The sequence below is a fragment of the Moschus berezovskii genome, chromosome 1 (genome assembly GCF_049115385.1).
Source record: "Moschus berezovskii isolate FMDL1 chromosome 1, NW_MosBer_1.0, whole genome shotgun sequence".
Taxonomy (NCBI): Eukaryota; Metazoa; Chordata; class Mammalia; order Artiodactyla; family Moschidae; genus Moschus; species Moschus berezovskii.
Window position 1 is genome coordinate 39,874,635 of NC_142460.1, and position 17,561 is coordinate 39,892,195.

A 17,561-nucleotide genomic window follows, 5' to 3' on the forward strand; every position below is an offset into this window, starting at 1 on the left:
ACCCCCAGTAGGATAATATATTATTACACATGATTCAAATTATAGGATCTGCAGCAGGGGAGCTCATGACTGATTCAGGACAGTCGCTCCCTGAATACTGATGATGGGATGATGGAATGCCTCATGAATTAAAAGGGCCGTGGTTTAGTGTCTAAATCCTTCATATGCTTTAAAAAGTGTCTCTGCCTATCACTGTATTCTTTAAGCTTCTTAAACGAGTCATGCAGTGTTACAAAACCTTTGTCGATGTTTTTAAAATTCCATGTCTTTGAATAATTATATTCAAAGTATTCTTTAAAAAAGAAGACAATGAAACTATCTTCTCTGCTAGAAAACTGTATCCCTTTAATGCCAATATGCAATAAAGATATGGCTTAAGAGAAATCGCATTTAAGTGTGACCCAGTTTCCGCTCTTTGGGATTCTCTAAAGCAACCTGAAAATCTTCACATGCCACATGTTCTGGGCTTTTTAAGTTATCTATAGAACAAATGAGTTTATCTCTGACAAACTAGATATAAATGTACTAGACAAAATTGTGTTTCCAAAGGTTTTCTGCTGACTAAATGTACTCATTCCTAAATATTATATATCTTGCTCTATTTTGGTTACATAACAAAGTAATAAATTTGCTAAAGGTATTACATTGGGAATGGAGATCAGGCATTTTTATAGAAACACTAAGGCAGATGTTAAATATTACACATTCTGAAAAACAAATGGCTGTGATACATTCTGAAATAATACGTGAGCTCGTCCCTTAACTTCTTTTCAATTGGTCCTTGCATTCTGTTTTTCTCGTAAATGGATGCAAATCAGGTGCATTGTGCTAAGATGGGAAGAGAGAGATTTGTCCAGAAATGACCTCAGTTCTAGTCATTAATAAAATGACACATTGGCTGAGAGCAGTAAAGAATAAAATATAACAAGAGTGAACTTTCCTCCCTGTAACAGATGCACATAAGCGATTTTTGGATAAAGCACTGTATGCAAAAATGGCCACTGCAGCATAAAATCTGGACACATTAAAGGAAGCTCTAAGATGCAGATTTCTTGTAAAAATTACAACTTCCAAGGCAAGGTACCCACTTATTCTCCAATACCTTACACAATCCTGAATCCCAACTTGCCGAAAGCATGCTGTTCCTAAGAGGGGAGTGGGGTCAGATAAAATAAATGCTTAATTTTTTCTAAGATTTTTTTTAGAAGAAGGTAATTTGGCAAGGTTAAAACAAAATAGAATTGCACCCAGAATCACTTTCAGTGACAGCAGACACCGATGGAGGGAGAAAAAGAAGATAGAAGCTATCAGAGAGAATGTAGCCACACTTTTGCATAGCGGTTTAAATTATGCCAGCAGAATAATTAATGGAGGGACCTAATACAGGGAAGGGGGGGTTACAGGAAAGAGGGGAGGCTATGTTAAACAAAGTTCATTACTGCATGATGTAAATGAGTTTCTCACCAGTGATGTCACTGATTGGCTGAGCTGCAGAGCTGGCTTCGAGCATGGCCGGATTGGCTGCTAGCTCTTCTGGTGCCTGCCTGCTTGGGCAGCGGTTGAACCAGATACTTTCTGTCTCTCTTGTTGTCGTTTGAAGCAAATCTTGTTCAGCCCAGCTGTGTCTCCATAGTAGTGGCACCCTAAGAGAGTCTCCCTCCTGCTTCCCACAGCCCGGCTGTGAGGCGGTCTCTGCTGTGAAATACCAGCACTTGGCACCAAGCCCAGACAGCGTTCTCAGATCCATCTATAACACACACATACAAAAAGAAAAATTTTTTTAAAAAGCAGTTCTTTCTTCTGAATTGCATCCTAAGGAGGATTAAGAAGGCTTCTATTGCTACTGATTTGTGTCCTTTCAATTTGATGGCTAAAATAGTTTTTGAAACACAGTATCCTCTCATCTGCAGTAGAACACCATTGGTTCAAATGACTTTAAAAAAAAAAAAAATAGGAGGGAAACCCCTCTCCCATGTTTACCTTGATTACAGGAAAATAATTCTTCCTTTCCCTCCTAGGCACCGTAACTGATGTTTATGGTCCCCTCCCAGAATTTTAAACTCTCAGCAGATTTCTAATTATATCCGAGTCATTATTTTCAGGTTAAGACAAGGGGTCTTAATTAGCATTCTTTTTTAGCTATGCGAAATGAGACAGGGCATGAAACAGAAACGATCTATGGAGAGGCAGAGAGAGAGAGAAAGAAAAAAAAAAAATCTGTGCAGCTTTTACAGTTGAGCTGACACCCCCGCCTTCCCCACTCTCCCTCCACCCCCTTGCAAAAAAAAGAATGCAGTCATATGAACTTTACCAGACAATGGAGTACCTACAGGCTCTCCCCTAGACAAGTCCTTTATAACCAGCCAGTGCTATGTGCTGCAGACAGTGGCCAATCGGCAGGCTCCTTTCTGCAGCAGGGACACAATAGGTGCATTGGCCACACTGTCCTCCTAGCCCCTGACAGCAGTTCAGGTTCATTTATTGTACACTGGAAGGCACATATGTCTTTAATAGTCACTGTGAAATTATCAGTGAGGCTGTCTTTATTCCACCATAATTACATCAACCTAATTACTGCACACAAGCTGCAATAGCACTGTTTGCAGAGTGGCGCATGGACATGCAAGCCGGAAAAATATGCGTGAACATGCTTGCTTATTTCAATAATAAAATCCCCCAATTATTTCTTTCCCAGAGCTTAATGCTTCCTCCAGAACACTCTAGTGGTTATAGTCATCTCTTCTTCTTTTCAAAAGAAAAAAAGTGCAGATACATTCAAGTGTGTGTATGCGTACATGCATACGTGTATAATTTAAACACTATTTTAGCCATTTATAGGGGGGTAAAGTAGAGGGGTGGAAACGAGTCAGCAAATAAAAGGTTACTGAGGATCTAAGGCATGAACCCCTTATCACTAGGCATTAGAGCGAAATAATAAGTGAATCTGCACTCATCATTGTAGTCACATGTAGAAGCCGATTTATTTGGAGTCCAACTGTCATGAGCATTTGCATATGTCGCATTTATGTATTTACATGTTACATAATTACAGCGTTTTGGGCAACAATGACTCAAAATGCTTGAAAAACAAAACTCTTTGCTTTTCCTCTTAGTCGAACAGAGGTGGGTACAATCTGAAGTGGGAAACACCCGCTATTTTTTTTTTATTTTAAGCATGTTTCATTTACATATTCATGAACAGAATAGTTGTTATGACCACTGATTCTGCAGCAGTATATGAAAAGGCAGGATTCAGCATGAGTGTATTCATCTTGAGGGGGAGAGTGGCAGCATACGATGACCAGGAAGAGAAGACATTTGGGGTTTCATTTGGGAGTTACCTCATTATATAATAAAAGATCTGAGTAGACAACCTATCAAAAAACGTATAATGAACCTAGGAGGTAAAAGCAATTTGCATTGTTCATGGCCATTCAGTCAGTCACACTGTAAAGAAATAAGCATTTTGAAATGGAAATTTCTGGCTCAAATCTTTGCAGGTAAATAAAATTGCATTCTGTTTTCTGGCTACTTAGAAGATTACTAAAATGGCATGTGCTCAGCAGCTCTGCATTTCTCATTATTTTATAATTTACATACTTCTTGTTCCAAAATCAAAATGCTAAACTTTAAGCACTGATTATAGTCTAAGATGGAATTTTACCAAATTTTACCTAAATTTCTTATATTTTTTATTTTTATCTTATGATTCTCTAATCAAGAATAGAATTCATCATCACAGGGGGCACATTTGGAGAAACAGTAACTCATCTATTTCCATATAGATAAATGTATATAGCACATATTCATCCCCACTACAGAGAAAGAATCCCACTGAAGTTATTTTCATTGACATATTTTATCATCCCCTTTTTATTAATGTTTGCAAGATTTGTATTATAAAATGTATTCAAGTTTATTTTGCATTTTGTAAGCATGTGTATGTGTATGTCTGTGTTTTTAATACAGCTCTTCTATCTACACTTTCCCAAAATCTAGTTTTGGCAGGAGGGATAAGTGAGGCAAATTCCCAAGTAGACCAGTAAGAGACCACAAGACTCAATTACAAAAAACAAAAATAATATAAGAAATTACTACATCTATAATTCTTAACTGCTACATACACTGAAATCAAAACACCTGAAATCAAAGGCATAATTTGGTTACTTGGTACATAAAGTAAGATGCTTCTTCTATAAGTGATTGCTGGAAAACTTAAGAAGCTACTTGCAACACTTTATTGATGGTTTTCCTATAAAAGATAGTCTTTCTAAATCTTCAAGAAAAACATGAAGATTTCCTGGTAATTAAATTATGTAGACTTCTACATCTCTCTCTCTCTCTCATCCCTTCCTCCCTCCCTCCTCTCCTTCGCTATCTCTCTCACATACACACACACACACACACACACACAGAAATAAACATATATAAAATTATGACTGTCCTTTTATTATAAGAATTTGCAATTCTTCTAATTATCTCAATTTTTGGTCTCTCACTGAACAAAAAAGCTTATGAAAGTCCAAACAGCAAAAGGTAATACTTAATTGCTAGTTATCCTTATTGCTAAGTAAAAATCAAAACAGGGGGGAAGGTTTCATAATATCACATACATTTAGATTCCACTAGCACATGGAACATGGTTGGAAATTCACTGATATACAAAGGATTTTGATGAGCATGCTAATTTTAATAACAAGATTAGTTAATAGTCCATATCTGACTCCCTTAAACAGAGATTTGCAAACAATGACCACTAGAAATAAAAGAGGCCTTCCTGAAGTACTACAATTCATTAAACCACACAAGGGTTCCTACTCCTTGTTGTAACATTCTGTCATAGTTTGAGTTACTAGATATATTTGAAAACAACTTTGCATTTTTTATAATATTTTAGTATTACACTTTACTATTCTTCCCACATCTCAAATACAAAATGCAACTATGAACTATTAGCATACTACCCAAACCAAAATAACTTTTCAGTAAAATCTTATTTGGGATCATTTTACTAGAAAACTTAGACCTAAGCTATACCTTGGAGATTGAATCCATTCATTTTAGACATGAAACTAAAGAAAATTAGTAACAACTTAATGTATTTCCACCCATCACTCTGCCATACTGTATTAAAAATATGGTTCTGACCTATTGTCAGGATATTCTTAATTAGTAGAGTTTTACCAAAGATAAGGAATTTATGGCATTTTCCCATAAGATCAAAGACATGTGTTTATAAGATAATGTATGGAGACTGCCATCTGTTTTCCCACAATGGAATTAAACTAACTCCTTTATAAAGATCAAAAGCATAACCTTGGACATATAATCATGATCTCACCAAGAGTCAACTCAGCACAAATTGGCTGTAAGAATGTGAAATAACAGCCAATCACATTAACCTTATAAATAATAAAGGGCATTCCATATGTAGAGCCAACTTAGAGATGTGAAAATAATATGTTAAAGAGTAACTTGTCAGTCTCCTGATGTGACTCATTCTCATTAAAAAAATAATCCATTTTAATAAGTATGGGAAATATTCACAGTGTAATCAACGTTAAGAAACCACTGTTTATGTCTTTGTCAACACAATGACAAGCATTCAGATAACAAAACAAGATGTGGTTAATCATCAAGATAGCTCTAAATATCTGGCTGTTTTGTGCCCACAAACTCATTGCTTGAAATATCAGTGTGTGTATGTTGGATTCAAAGTGAATATTCTTGAACTCATTAATAATGATCATCTTTATGGGATTTGAGAAACAGGATTTTTAGAGGTCACTTTTGGATCATCCAATACATAAATCTGTTTCCAAATAATACTTTTTAGAGCATAGTTATGATTAAGCTCATTTATGTTGACCTCAAAACTGTTAGCAGTACACTACCTATGAAAATACAGCACTTTATACCAGTTTGTAAAACTCATTTCTCTTGCAATGTTTCCAGTTGTTTTAATTAAGATTGTTTATTAAAGGTTCACTTTATGAAAAAAATAACAAATTAAGACATCTAAATACCCAATGGAAAAGAAAAAATTTTCAAGCAGATTAATCACCTAAAAAGACTTGGAAACTAAAATGAAAATCGTTCATCTGAGAAGTTGTCACCAAGCATCTGAAATATCTCAGGCTTTGGATAATAATTTTTTTCTAAGTAAAAATTGTTTTTAACATCTCGGATGAATAAAAAAGAAATGTTCTACATAAGACATAAGATATATGCAAAATTATACTATGCAGTGGTTGCTAAATCTGTCACTAACAAAAAAGTTAATCAAGTTGTATCATAATATAATGCAGTGAAGTAAAAAAGAAAAAATTGAACTACAGCACAGATGAACAAAGAATATATGGCTTACCCATTTTAAAATTGGTCTAATTTTTGTCAAATACTCATCCCATTAGGTTGTTGGAGGTAGTAAGGGAAAATTATTTTCCAATTAATTTATGTCATTCTTTTATGCTTTGATAGCCTATTTTGAGTTATTCCCCGTGTGGAAGACATAATAATGGTCCTCCAAAAGTGTCCACATACTAATCCTCAGAATCTGTAACTATATTACATTACATGGCAAAGGGGAATTAAATAAACTGATGGAATTAAGGGTGCTAATCAGATGATTTTAAAATAGGAAGATTATCCTAGATTATTTGCATAGATCCAAATTAACCTCAAGGGTCCTTGAAAGTGGAGGAAGGAAGCAGGAGAGTTAGAGAGACAGGTGATTACGGAAGAATGGCCAGAGATGCAACATTGCTGACCTTTAAAATGGAAGAAGAGGGCTAGGAAGGTAGGCAATCTCTAAAAGTTAGAAAAAGAAAGAAACAGCTTCTACCTTAGAATCTCCAGAAACAGAACCTTGCCAGTACCTTGATTTTAGCCTGGTGACACCCATTTTGGACTTCCAACCTCAAGAACTATATGGTTGTATATTTGTATGGTTTTAAGCCACTAATGTGCAGTAATTTGTTGCAGCAGCAATAAGAAACCAACAAATGCTATTTTATGAATAATTTAAGGTCTTAAGTTTAATCCCCCTGTCCTCTAAAATAAGAGGGGAGGAATGAACTTATAAATCTTGTGGATCTGAGAAGTGGAAATCTGTCCTTGATGATATCTTCTTGACTGTGTGTTGTCTTGTCTCTGGGTTCCTGTGTCTGGGTTTAGCAAGTTAGAGTAGCTGATCTGGACCTATTGAAGCACTGCACTGGTTCCCCAAATTGAAATTATTGCATGTCACCACTTTTTCCTCCTCTCAGTATCTTCATCATGTGTAGCCCCTTAATTCCAGCTTCAGGCGTCTGTTGCAAAATCAGCCCTTGCCATTTCAATGCATCTATACACCTGGGTACCACAAAAATGTTTGAATACTCTATAAATTTTGTGATCATAATGAATTGGTAGACTATCTCCATGTCTTCATTTTTGACACCACATTCAGGGACTGCTAACCTCTTTTTAAAAATTAATTAATTTATTTTAATTGGAGGCTAATTACTTTACAATATTGTGGTGGTTTTTTCATACATAGACATAAATCAGCCATGGGTGTCCATGTGTCCCACCATCCTGAAACTCCCTCCCACCTCCCTCCCCACCCCATCCCTCTGGGTTGTCCCAGAGCACCAGCTTTGGGTGCCCTGCTTCATGCACAGAATTTGCACTGGTCATCTATTTTACATATGGCAATATACATGTTTCAATGCTATTCTCTCATATCATTTTTTTTCTATTTATGACCAATTTCGTTGGCTATGAGAAGTTTCTCCTCTCTTTCCTTCTGCTCCCTTCAGTGGCAGCACCAAATTTATCTACTGATGTATTTCATAAAAAAAAAAAAAAAAAACCATTGGAACTTTAGCCCAGAGAAAGAAGAGCAAGGACACACATAAGTCATATCTCCTGTTTTTCTTCCATTTGTTTTTCCCCACACACACTTAGGTTAGAAGGGTTAGGAATTTTTGTTCTCATATAATATTTTCTTTCATATAATACCATCTTCCTTCATGAGGTGGCACTCAAAAATTCTTCTTCACTGAAGCCAAATAGCAGAATGACAATATGGCAAATATGATTTTCCAGGATAAAAGTGTATTCATTTATTATTTTCAAAATATTATACTCATGGGCTTCTGGTTAAAATGATAGGTATGATCTCAAAACCGTACTAAAACTACAGAAAATGTAGTATCAGTAGGGAAAACAAAACAAAATTTTTAAAAGTGGAGCAAAATTTTGAGAGTTGGATAGTTACTGACAGACCTATAAGACCTGAGAAAACTAGAACCTGAGCCAGCAGTGGATAAATCCTAACGGCCTCCCAAGAGATTTTAAAGAATCAGAAGCACCAGATACTTTGGGAAATGAGGATAGAGAAAGGCATAGTTGAAAATGTTGTATTGTGTTAATCACTCAGTCATGTCCAACTCTTTGTGACTCCATAGACTATAGCCTGCCAGGCTCTCTGTCCAAGGGACACTCCAGGCAAGAATACTGGAGTGGGTTGCCATTCCCTTCTCCAGAGATTATGCTTACCAAGAAGTCAAATCCTTGTAACTCTTTCTTCACTCCATGTTTGTAGGCAAATTCCTTTTTCTCACTGCAGCATAAGACTGGAGCCTTATTTTCTGAAGAAGGTGAAACACAGTTCACAAACTTTAGGAAGAATTCCCATACTCTAAGGAGTAGTTCTAAATCAATCTATACACTCTAGACTGGTGGAGGGTTCTGACAACACGTGGTCCACTGGAGAAGAGAATGGCAAACCACTTCAATATTCTTGCTTTGAGAACCCCATGAACAGTATGAAAAGGCAAAAAGATAGGACCTTGAGATGAACTCCCCAGGTCTGTAGGTGCCCAATATGGTACTGGAGAAGAGTGGAGAAATAACTCCAGAAAGAATGAAGAGATGGAGCCAAAGCAAAAACAGCACCTAGTTGTGGATGTGACTGGTGATGGAAGTAAAGCCCGATGCTGTAAAGAATATTTCATAAGAACCTGGAATGTCAGGTCCATGAATCAAGGCAAACTGGAAGTGGTCAAACAGGAGATGGCAAGAATGAACATCAACGTTTTAGGAATCAGTGAACTAAAAAGGACTGGAATGGGTGAATTTAATTCAGGTGACCATTATACCTACTACTGCGGACAGGAATCCCTTGGAAGAAATGGAGTAGCCATCATGGTCAACAAAAGAGTCCGAAATGCAGTACTTGGATGCAATCTCAAAAATGACAGGTTGATCTCTGTTCGTTTCCAAGGCAAATCATTCAATACCAGAGTAATCCAAGTCTATGCCCCAACCAGTAATGCTGAAGAAGTGTAAGTTGAATGGTTCTATGAAGACCTACAAGAATTTCTAGAACTAACACCCAAGAAAGATGTCCTTTTCATAAGGAACTGGAATGCAAAAGTAGGAAGTCAAGAGATACCTGGAATAACAGACAAACTTGGCTTTGGAGTAGAAAATGAAGCAGGACAAAGGCTAATAGAGTTTTGCCAAGAAAACGCACTGGTCATAGCAAACAACCTCCTCCAACAACACAAGAGAAGACTCTACACTTGGACATCACTAGATGGTCAATACTGAACTCAGACCGATTATATTATTTGCAGTCAAAGATGGAGAAGCTCTATACAACCAGCAAAAACAAGACCAGGAGCCAACTTTGGCTCAGTTCATGAACTACTTGCTGCCAAATTCAGACTTAAACTGAAGAAAGTAGGGAAAAAGACTAGACCATCCAGGCATGACCTAAATCAAATCCCTTACAATTATACAATGGAAGTGACAAACAGATTCAAGGGATTAAATCTAATAGAGTACCTGAAGAACAATGGATAGAGGTTCATGACATTGTACAGAAGGCAGTGATCAAGACCATCCCCAAGTAAAAGAAATGCAAAAAGACAAAATGGCTGTCTGAGGAGGCCTTAGAAATAACTGAGAAAAGAAGAGAAGTGAAACGCAAAGGAAAAAAGGAAAGATATACCCATTTGAATGCAGAGTTCCAAAGAAGAGCAAGGAGAGATAAGAAAGCCTTCCTCAGTGATCAATGGAAAGAAATAGAGGAAAATAATAGAAACGGAAAGACTAGAGATCGCTTCAAGAAAATTAGACATACTAAGGGAACATTTCATGCAAAGATGGGCACAATAAAGGACAGAAATGGTATGGACCAAACAGAAGCAGAAGATATTCAGAAGAGATGGCAAGAATACACAGAAACTATACAAAAAAGATCTTCATGACCCAGATAACCACAATGATGTGATCACTCACCTAGAGACAGACATCCTGGAATGCAAAGTCAAGTGGGCTTTAGGAAGCATCACTATGAACACAGCTAGTGGAGGTAACGGAATTCCAGTTGTGCTATTTCAAATCCTAAAAGATGATGCTGGGAAAGTGCTGCAATCCATATGCCAGCAAATCTGGAAACGAGGCCACAGGACTGGAAAAGTTCAGCTTTAATTCCAATCCAAAAGAAAGGCAATGCCAAAGAATGCACAAACTACTGCACGATTGCACTCTTCTCACACGCTAGCAAAGTAATGCTCAAACTTCTCCAAGCCAGGCTTCAACAGAATGTGAACCATGAACTTCCAGATGTTGAAGCTGGATTTAGAAAAGGCAAAGGAACCATAGATCAAATTGCCAACATCCACTGGATCATCGAGAAAGCAAAAGAGTTCCAGAAAAACATATACTTGTGCTTTATTGACTATACCAAAGACTTTGACTGTGTGGATCACAACAAACCATGAAAAACTCTGAAAGAAATGGGAATACCAGACCACCTGACCTGCCTCCTGAGAAATCTGTATGCAGATCAAGAAAAACAATTAGATCTGGACATGGAACAACAGACTGGTTCCAAATTGAGAAAGGAGTATGTCAAGGCTGTATATTGTCACCCTGCTTATTTAACATATATGCAGAGTACTACATGAGATGTATGCTGGGCTGGAGGAAACACAAGCTGGAATCAAGATTGCCAGGAAAAATATCAATAACTTCAGATATGCAGATGACACCACACTTATGGCAGAAAGTGAAGAACTAAAGAGCCTCTTGATGAAAGTGAAAGGGGGGAGTAAAAAGTTGGCTTCAGACTCAACATTCAGAAAACTAAGATCATGGCATTTGGCCCCATGACTTCATAGCAAATAGATGGGGAAACAGTGGAAACGTGTAAGACTTTATGATTTTGGACTCCAAAATCACTGCAGATGGTGACTGCAGCCATGAAATCAAAAAACACTTGCTCCTTGGAAGAAAAGTTATGACCAACCTAGACAGCATATTAAAAAGCAGAGACATTACTTTGCCGACAAATATCCGTCTAGTCAAAGCTACAGTTTTTTTCAGTGGTCATGTATGGATGTGAGAGTTGGGCTATAAAGAAAGCTGAGAACCGAAGAATTGATGCTTTTGAACTGTGGTGTTGGAGAAGACTCTTGAGAGTCCCTTGGACTGCAAGGAGATCCAACCAGTCCATCCTAGAGGAGATCAGTCCTGGATGTTCTTTGGAAGGACTGATGCTAAAGCTGAAGCTCCAATACTTTGGCCACCTGATGTGAAGAACTGACTCATTGGAAATGACCCTGATGCTGCAAAAGAATGAAGGCAGGAAGAGAGGGGGACGACAGAGGATGAGATGGCTTGATGGCATCACCAACTTGATGGACTTGAGTTTGAGCAAGCTCTGGGAGTTGGTGTTGGACAGGGAAGCCTGGCGTGCTGCAGTCTGTGGGGTCACAAAGAGTCAGACTTCACCAAGTGACTGAACTGAATTGATATACTCTAGATATTGAGAATACTATTCCCAAGTTATTTTTTTCCCTAACTAGGTTTAGTCTAAAAACACTAGATTCTACATCTTCTCTTCTGAGCAATCTGATGTAGCAAGAACAGTAAAATATGCATACAGTGTGGAAGTGATAACTGGGTATATAGCAAATATTATCATCTGTTTCCATAGCGTAGATTTGCCCTTGGAAGGGGCTGCACAGGCAGAGTCATATTTCCCATGCCCTATAAATATATATATGCAAAATGATGGTGATGAAATATGAGTGAAAAAAATCTGCATCTCTTCTAGGACTGGCAGGTTCATAAAACCTTTTTACATAGCTTTCTTCCATGTTCCCTTCTCTTATGATCTGTTTGAAATATAGATAGCCCTCAAGGTGACCTTGAACATCATATATTACAGATGATAAAGCCTCTGTTGGTCCAGACCACTAAATAATTGTGTGCAGAAGGGATGCTTTTTAACATAATTTTTGGTTCAATACTATTATATGAGCAAGAGGTATCTTTATATGTATTTTAGTTATTAAACACTTTGTCTTCACTAAGTACAGTAGATAGCATACCTAAGTAATACATATAACTTCACCAGGTATAATCATGTATAGTGAAAATCATAGTTAATAAGCCTCACTCATGAACTCAGAGCTTTGGTCAGCTTTATAATCATTATCTCTTAATCTTAAACAGAAAAAGAAATATAAGGGACGCTGGAAGTATAGCATAGAAGGCAGGAAATAAAATATAAAGAAAAAGTCAAAATGGAAGAATTAAGACTATATTAAAAGAATAAAACTTTTTAAATTACTATCATTAATGTCGTCAGAAAAAAATATTTCAATTATGCCCATGAAATAGTAAGAATATATGGCAAAAAATTCTAGATAATAAGAAAAAGTTATTGAAAATTAAATTAAGATCATGATGATGAAAATAAAAGCATAAAAACTTTGAAAGTTAAACTTGAGAAAACTCTTTCCTAAAGTAAAAAAAAAAAGATGAATGTACAACAGAAGAGAAGCTATGAGAAAGAAGAGAGATTTGGGAAATGTAAAATTCAAACAGTTGGAACCCATGGAAAGAGAAATAAAGAAAATTAAGGAGGAAAATCACCAATGACATAATTCAAGGAAACATTCTGGAACGAAAAACATGAGCCTCCAGAAATCGTTTCTAAGAAAGCCATGAGTGTGGATTCACAGCACAGCTATTAGTGCAGAATTTCCAAATACTTGAAATAGGAACTTCTAGCTCCGTCACAGATGGAGTAGATAGCACTGAGCAATGTTTCTACTGAAAACAATTATAAACTTGAATAAATATAAAAATTGACTATTTTTAATAACAACATAACCAAGTAAAACATTTAAAAAGCAACACCAAACATAAGCATACACATCATTTAACTAGAAAATGCCAAGTGTATAGGTGTTTGAAAATTTTTGGCTTATTCACTTTATTTTTTCACATTCTTCCAGATAGTTAAGATCATGTAGACATTTCCACAGTTAATATTTAAGAAGTATTAAAATTGGTAGCATCTTCCTTCACTATGGAGGTATAGAAATTAAAGTATTTACCTCCATCTCAGTTCAGTTCAGTTCAGTTCAGTCGCTCAGTCGTGTCCGACTCTCCGCGACCCCATGAATCACAGCACGCCAGGCCTCCCTGTCCATCACCAACTCCCGGAGTACACTCAAACTCATGTCCACAGAGTCGGTGATGCCATCCAGCCATCTCATTCTCCGTCGTCCCCTTCTCCTCCCGCCCCCAACCTTTCCCAGCATCAGAGTCTTTTCCAGTGAGTCAGCTCGTCTCATGAGGTGGCCAAAGTATTGGAGTTTCAGCTTTAGCATCAGTCCCTCCAATGAACATCCAGGATTGATCTCCTCTAGAATGGACTGGTTGGATCTCCTTGCAGTATAAGGGACTCTCAAGAGTCTTCTCCAACACCACAGTTCAAAAGCATCGATTCTTCGGCGATCAGCTTTCTTCACAGTCCAACTCTCACATCCATACATGACCACGGGAAAAACCATTGCCTTGACTAGACGGACCTTGGTCGGCAAAGTAATGTCTCTGCTTTTTAATATACTATCAAGGTTGGTCATAACTTTCCTTCCAAGGAGCAAGCGTCTTTTAATTTCATGGCTGCAATCAGCATCTGCAGTGATTTTGGAGCCCAAAAAAACAAAGTCTGACACTGTTTCCACTGTTTTTCCATCTATTTCCCATGAAGTGATGGGACCAGATGCCATGATCTTTGTTTTCTGAATGTTGAGCTTCAAGCCAACCTTTTCACTCTCCTCTTTCACTTTCATCAAGAGGCTTTTGAGTTCCTCTTCACTTTCTGCCATAAGGGTAGTGTCATCTGCATATCTGAGGTTATTGATTTTTCTCCCAGCAATCTTGATTCCAGCTTGTGCTTCTTCCAACCCAGCGTTCCTCATGATGTACTCTGCATATAAGTTAAATAAGCAAGGTGACAATATACAACCTTGACGTACACCTTTTCCTATTTGGAACCAGTCTGTTGTTCCATGACCGGTTCTAACTGTTGCTTCCTGACCTGCATACAGGTTTCTCAAGAGGCAGGTCAGGTGGTCTGGTATTCCCATCTCTTTCAGAATGTTCCACAGTTTATTGTGATCCACACAGTCAAAGGCTTTGGCATAGTCAATGAAGCAGAAATAGATGTTTTTCTGAAACTCTCTTGCTTTCTCCATGATCCAGCGGATGTTGGCAATTTGATCTCTGGTGCCTCTGCCTTTTCTAAAACCTGCTTGAACATCTGGGAGTTCACGGTTTACATACTGCTGAAGCCTGGCTTGGAGAATTTTGAGCATGACTTTACTAGCGTGTGAGATGAGTGCAATTGTGCGGTAGTTTGAGCATTCTTTGGCATTGCCTTTCTTTGGGATTGGAATGAAGACTGACCTTTTCCAGTCCTGTGGCCACTGCTGAGTTTTCCAAATCTGCTGGCATATTGAGTGCAGCACTTTCACAGCATCATCTTTCAAGACTTGAAATAGCTCAACTGGAATTCCATCACCTCCACTAGCTTTGTTCGTAGTGATGCTTTCTAAGGCCCACTTGACTTCACATTCCAAGATGTCTGGCTCTAGGTCGGTGATCACATTATCGTGACTATCTTGGTCGTGAAGATCTTTTTTGTACAGTTCTTCTGTGTATTCCTGCCACCTCTTCTTAATATCTTCTGCTTCTGTTAGGTCCATACCATTTCTGTCCTTTATCGAGCCCATCTTTGCATGAAAAGTTCCCTTGGAATCTCTAATTTTCTTGAAGAGGTCTCTTGTTTTTCCTATTCTGTTTCTCCCTAATTCCGTTCCGTTCCGTCGCTCAGTCGTGTCCGACTTTATGCGACCCCGTGGACTGTAGCCTACCAGGCTTCTCCGTCCATGGGATTCTCCAGACAAGAATACTGGAGTGGGTTACCATTTCCTTCTCCAGGGGATCTTCCCGACCCGGGGATCGAACCCGGGTCTCCCACATTGGAGGCAGACGCTTTAACCTCTGAGCCACCAGAGGTTAAATTAGCAATGAGTATTTCTGAAGTGGAAATTAAGTAAAATAAATATTAATCCAAAGGGAATAGCATAGGCATGGCAACGAAGAATAGGTTTGAGTCTTGGCTTTGAAGTGGAATATTCATTTATAAAACAGAGAAAATAAACCTATTTTTTAAATGCTATTGTGATGATTAAATGAAATAACGTGTTAAAATCCCCTCCTTTGTGCGTGCATGCTCAATTCCTCAATCATGTCTGACTCTTCGCAGTCCCATGCACTATAACACTTCAGGCTCCTCTGTCCATGGGATTTCCAAGGCAAGAATACTGGAGTGGGTTGCCATGCCCTCTTCCAGTTCAGTTCACTTCAGTTCAGTTGCTCAGTCGTGTCCGACTCTCTGCGACCCCATGAATCACAGCACGCCAGGCCTCCCTGTCCATCACCAACTCCTGGAGTACACTCAAACTCATGTCCACAGAGTCGGTGATGCCATCCAGCCATCTCATTCTCTGTCGTCCCCTTCTCCTCCCGCCCCCAACCTTTCCCAGCATCAGTCTTTTCCAGTGAGTCAACTCATCACATGAGGTGGCCAAAGTATTGCAGTTTCAGCTTTAGCATCAGTCCTTCCAATGAACACCCAGGATTGATCTCCTTTAGAATGGACTGGGTGGATCTCCTTGCAGTCCAAGGGACTCTCAAGAGTCTTCTCCAACACCACAGTTCAAAAGCATCGATTCTTCGGCGATCAGCTTTCTTCACAGTCCAACTCTCACATCCATACATGACCACAGGAAAAACCATTGCCTTGACTAGACAGACCTTTGTTGGAAAAGTAATGTCTCTGCTTTTTAATATACTATCAAGGTTGGTCATAACTTTCCTTCCAAGGAGAAAGCGTCTTTTAATTTCATGGCTACAATCAGCATCCGCAGTGATTTTGGAGCCCAAAAAAATAAAGTCTGACACTGTTTCCCCATCGATGTGCCATGAAGTGATGGGACCAGATGCCATGATCTTTGTTTTCTGAATATTGAGCTTCAAGCCAACCTTTTCACTCTCCTCTTTCACTTTCATCAAGAGGCCTTTGAGTTTCTCTTCACTTTCTGACATAAGGGTAGTGTCATCTGTATATCTGAGGTTATTGATATTTCTCCCAGCAATCTTGATTCCAGCTTGTGCTTCTTCCAGCCCAGTGTTCCTCATGATGTATTCTGCATGTAAGTTAAACAAGCAAGGTAACAATATACAGCCTTGACGTACTCCTTTTCCTATTTGGAACCAGTCTGTTGTTCCATGTACAGTTTTGACTGTTGCTTCCTGACCTGCATACAAGTTTCTCAAGAGGCAGGTCAGGTGGTCTGGTATTCCCATCTTTTTCAGAATGTTCCACAGTTTATTGTGATCCACACAGTCAAATGCTTTGGCATAGTCAATGAAGCAGAAATAGATGTTTCTCTGGAACTCTCTTGCTTTCTCCATGATCCAGCGGATGTTGGCAATTTGATCTCTGGTGCCTCTGCCTTTTCTAAAACCTGCTCGAACATCTGGGAGTTCACGGTTCACATATTGCTGAAGTCTGGCTTGGAGAATTTTGAGCATGACTTTACTAGCGTGTGAGATGAATGCAATTGTGCGGTAGTTTGAGCATTCTTTGGCATTGGCTTTCTTTGGAATTGGAATGAAGACTGACCTCTTCCAGTCCTGTGGCCACTGCTGAGTTTTCCAAATCTGCTGGCATATTGAGTGCAGCACTTTCACAGCATCATCTTTCAAGACTTGAAATAGCTCAACTGGAATTCCATCACCTCCACTAGCTTTGTTCGTAGTGATGCTTTCTAAGGCCCACTTGACTTCACATTCTAAGATGTCTGGCTCTAGGTCAGTGATCACGTTATCGTGACTATCTTGCTCGTGAAGATCTTTTTTGTACAGTTCTTCTGTGTTTTCTTGCCACCTCTTCTTAATATCTTCTGCTTCTGTTAGGTCCATACCATTTCTGTCCTTTATCCAGCCCATCTTTGCATGAAATGTTCCCTTGATATCTCTAATTTTCTTGAAGAGGTCTCTTGTTTTTCCTATTCTGTTGTTTTCCTCTATTTCTTTGCAGTGATCACTGAGGAAGGCTTTCTTATCTCTCCTTGCTATTCTTTGGAACTCTGCATTCAGATGGTTATATCTTTCCTTTTCTCCTTTGCTTTTGGCTT

General features: G+C 38.4%; 1 protein-coding gene across 1 annotated transcript in view; it reads right to left on the reverse strand.

The window, feature by feature from the left end:
• LOC148778715 (uncharacterized) overlaps positions 1 to 8,629 on the reverse strand; it is a 289,655-nt gene extending 281,026 nt beyond the window's left edge. Inside the window, exons 1-2 of the mRNA XM_088836099.1 lie at positions 8,545 to 8,629; positions 1,465 to 1,747 (exon numbers count right to left, since the gene is read on the reverse strand). Coding sequence (XP_088692225.1) covers positions 1,465 to 1,747 — 283 coding nt within the window. The 5' untranslated portion in view covers positions 8,545 to 8,629. The remainder of the gene's footprint in view (positions 1 to 1,464; positions 1,748 to 8,544) is intronic.
• Between the last annotated feature and the right edge of the window lie 8,932 nt (positions 8,630 to 17,561).